The sequence below is a fragment of the Zalophus californianus genome, chromosome 3 (genome assembly GCF_009762305.2).
Source record: "Zalophus californianus isolate mZalCal1 chromosome 3, mZalCal1.pri.v2, whole genome shotgun sequence".
Taxonomy (NCBI): domain Eukaryota; kingdom Metazoa; phylum Chordata; class Mammalia; order Carnivora; family Otariidae; genus Zalophus; species Zalophus californianus.
The window spans coordinates 13,757,797-13,761,031 of record NC_045597.1 but is presented as its reverse complement, the minus strand read 5'-3'; the positions used below and the strand labels follow the sequence as shown (position 1 = coordinate 13,761,031).

The window sequence follows — 3,235 nt, the reverse complement described above, 5'->3', positions numbered from 1 at the left end:
ATAGAACATTTATGTATTTCTTTTGGCCTAGGAGCATGGTGAAAAAAATACAGGATGTCAAAAGTGCTACAAAGCAGGAAAGTGTGGAAATCTCTACTTTAGTGATTATGTTTTGACATAATCACTCTGCAGTGAAATCTCACTAGAATTCTAGAACCTAAGGATGATGATGATAAAATCAGCAGTAGTGATAGTAGTAGCTAAGATATATTAATAATTAATTATGTGCCATGTTTTATGAGAAGGTTTTCTCAGACATCATTTTATTATTTACATGCTTTATGCAATTTATTTCGTTCTGTTTTCCTTACCCTAGAAATGTTAGTCCTGATTTTTCCCAGAGTCTTCTGCACCTGGACCCATGGAGAACATTTAGAAACCAGTTGACCTTTCTTGCAATAAATTCAATTGAGAACACTGTAACTTTTTTTCTGACAATTATAAAACCAAGTTTTCTATTCCCTGCTACATTTTCAACAATTCGCACATTAAAAAAAAAAAAACAAGCAAACAGAAAACTACCAATCTTTTCTAAAGTATGCAAATTTTCTACAGTAAAAATCCATCAACCAAAATTAATTCAGCACTGCTCCATGCTAGGCACTGTGGAGGATACAAAAAGGTTTTAATGCATGGTCTCTGCCCTCAAGGGTCTTGTGGTAAGGTTTCACATAAAACAACTAGAGAAAAATAAAGAACAGTATATACTAAAGGACCAAGTGGACACATGTAGGCTAGACAAGCATACCGAGAGATTATACTGAGACAGACCGAACTGTCACAGACCAGACCCATCTGCAGTGGGCCTTTCTGTCTCACTTCTCTCTTGGGGGTAAACAACCTTCTCCTCCTTTTGAGCCGTCTCTTCTGAAAAGTCAACACTTTCATCTGTTCTAGGACACCTACCCTTTTCCCCTCGAAGGAAGATTTTGTTTCTATGGAAATCACCTCCATTTTAAACATCATCAGAGATAAGTTTCCTCTTGACCATGAGCTTGCTAACTTTGATGCATCCAACAAAAGGAGTGATCTCCTAACTGCACTGTGCCTTTTAGCTTTTATATTATTTCCTCTTTCCCTTCTCTAGCCTTTCTTTTTTTTTTTTAATATGTATGTAGGCTACATCCATTGTCCCTATGCCTTCAATGTCGATTTTTTTTTTTTTTTAGAAAGGAGCACTCGAGTGGGGGTGGGGAGGGCCAGAGGGAGAAGGAGAGAGAGAATCCCAAGCAGGCTCCATGCCCAGCACAGAGCCAGACACAGGGCTTGATCTCACAACCCTGAGATCATGACCTGAGTCGAAATCAAGAGTCAGACGCTTAACTGACTGAGCCACCCAGGTGCCTACCCCTGCACTATCAGTTTTTTGCTTGAACCCTGCATTTTTCTTTGCCACTGTGTTACTAGTGTTATTTTTAAGTTTATCCATTTAACCATTCAACAACAACTTAGTGTCTGCTATTACATACATCACCGCATGTTCTAGGTACTGGGGATAAACTGATGAACAAGAAAGACATGGTCACTTCTATCACAGACACTAGTGAGATACATAAGTAAGGAAACTATATTCACAATACACTGTGATAATTGCTATGGTGAATACAATGTCAAGGGGCCAAGGAAGTCATGGTGGTCAGGGAAGGCTTCCTGGAAGAGGTGACATGTACATTGAGTATTGTTGGATGGAAAGATGTCAGATGGGCATGAAAGGAATCAGAGCTGTTTCATACAGAAGGAATCCAAGCTGTAAATTAGCAAGAGAATAATACATTCTAGGGATTAAAACTGGTTTAGTAATACTGGGTATTAAGTAGGAGGGAAGTAAGTTCAAGAGCAGTGGTAAGAGAATATACTCAAGAATTAGGCAAGGGGTTTGTCCTGAAGATAACGGGTGTCACTGAGTGACTATGTGGATAAGGACATGATAAGATTTTTGTTTCCATTTGGCTGTGGTATGGCTGTGGTATGAAAAGTGAGGGCCCAGATTGGAAGCAGGGAGGTGAAGAGGACGCAGAAGAGGATGAGGACTTGAACTAGGGACACAGCAGTGAAGATGGGGAGACATCAGTGAATTCAAGCGATAGGAATCTACAGGACGTGGGAATATTTGCATGTCGGTGTTGAGACAGAGGCAGGCATCAAAGATGGTGGCTCCATTCACTAACGTGGGAGACATAAGAGCAATGTGTTCCAATAGAATAAAAAATAAGTTAGGGACAAGGTGAAAATGAGTTATCTCTGGTCCATTCAAGTGATAAATTGGGCATAGAGGTCAAGAGAAAGGGACGGAGTTATAGATCTTGAATTCATCAACCTGGAGGAGATAATTGACAGCTTCTGTTGGACAAATATCTATGGTTTTGATTCCTCTGGCCACCTTCTTTACTTTGACACAGTTCATCACCTTCTTGACACTTGTTCTGTTTGGTTTCTCAACATTCTCCTTTCTATTTAGAATATCATGACTTCAATAAACATTAATTTTCTTTTCAGAGTTTCAAGGCTTCCACAATTGAGTTATAGACAGAAGGTGGAAGAGAAGAGGAAGAAGGGTCGGGGGAGAGGGGGAGGAAGGGGAGGCAGATGAGAAAAAGAAAAAGAAAGAAAAGTCCAGCTTGGATCTGCAGTATAGTGTATTGATCAATTCATTAATTCAAAACACTTATTTATTTATTTATTTATTTATTTATTTATTTATTTTTAGTTTTATGGTTTTATTAACACAAATACGACGTGCACAACAAGCGGTCTATTCATTTTCTTCACTGCGCAGCCTGGCGTTGGGATTGGTGACTGATTGCCAGCTGGGCTGCTCTTTCCACAATAGCTTTGCAGTTCTTGAGGAGACATTGTAAGCAATCTCTGCACGGTAAGATTTGTTGCACATCAGCAGCACTTCAAGCTCCTTGACATTGTGGACTAGGAACTTCCGGAAGCCACTGAGCAACATGTGCTTTGTTTTCTTGTTGCTCCCGTAACCAATGCTGGGCATCAAGATCTGGCCCTTGAATCTTCTGTGCACCCTATTTTCAGTGCCTCTGGGTTTCTGCCAGTTGTGCTTAATTTTGACATAGAGGTCTGACTGGGGCCAGATGAACTTCTTGGTCCTCTTTTTAACAATCGTGGGCTTCACCAGAGGTCTGAGGGCAGCCATGATGCCCAGTAACAGATGGCTGCCACCTCCACAGGCAGCGCCGAGGAAGAGCCAAAACACATATCTATTATTGCGCAT

At 40.5% G+C, this 3,235-nt stretch overlaps 1 protein-coding gene across 1 annotated transcript; it reads right to left on the bottom strand.

Annotated features, from left to right (window-relative positions):
* Nucleotides 1-2,752: 2,752 nt before the first annotated feature.
* LOC113920498 (60S ribosomal protein L32-like) lies at nucleotides 2,753-3,235 on the bottom strand. Its single transcript, XM_035726638.1, has one exon. It carries the CDS (start codon nucleotides 3,233-3,235, stop codon nucleotides 2,753-2,755), a length of 483 nt encoding a protein of 160 aa, XP_035582531.1.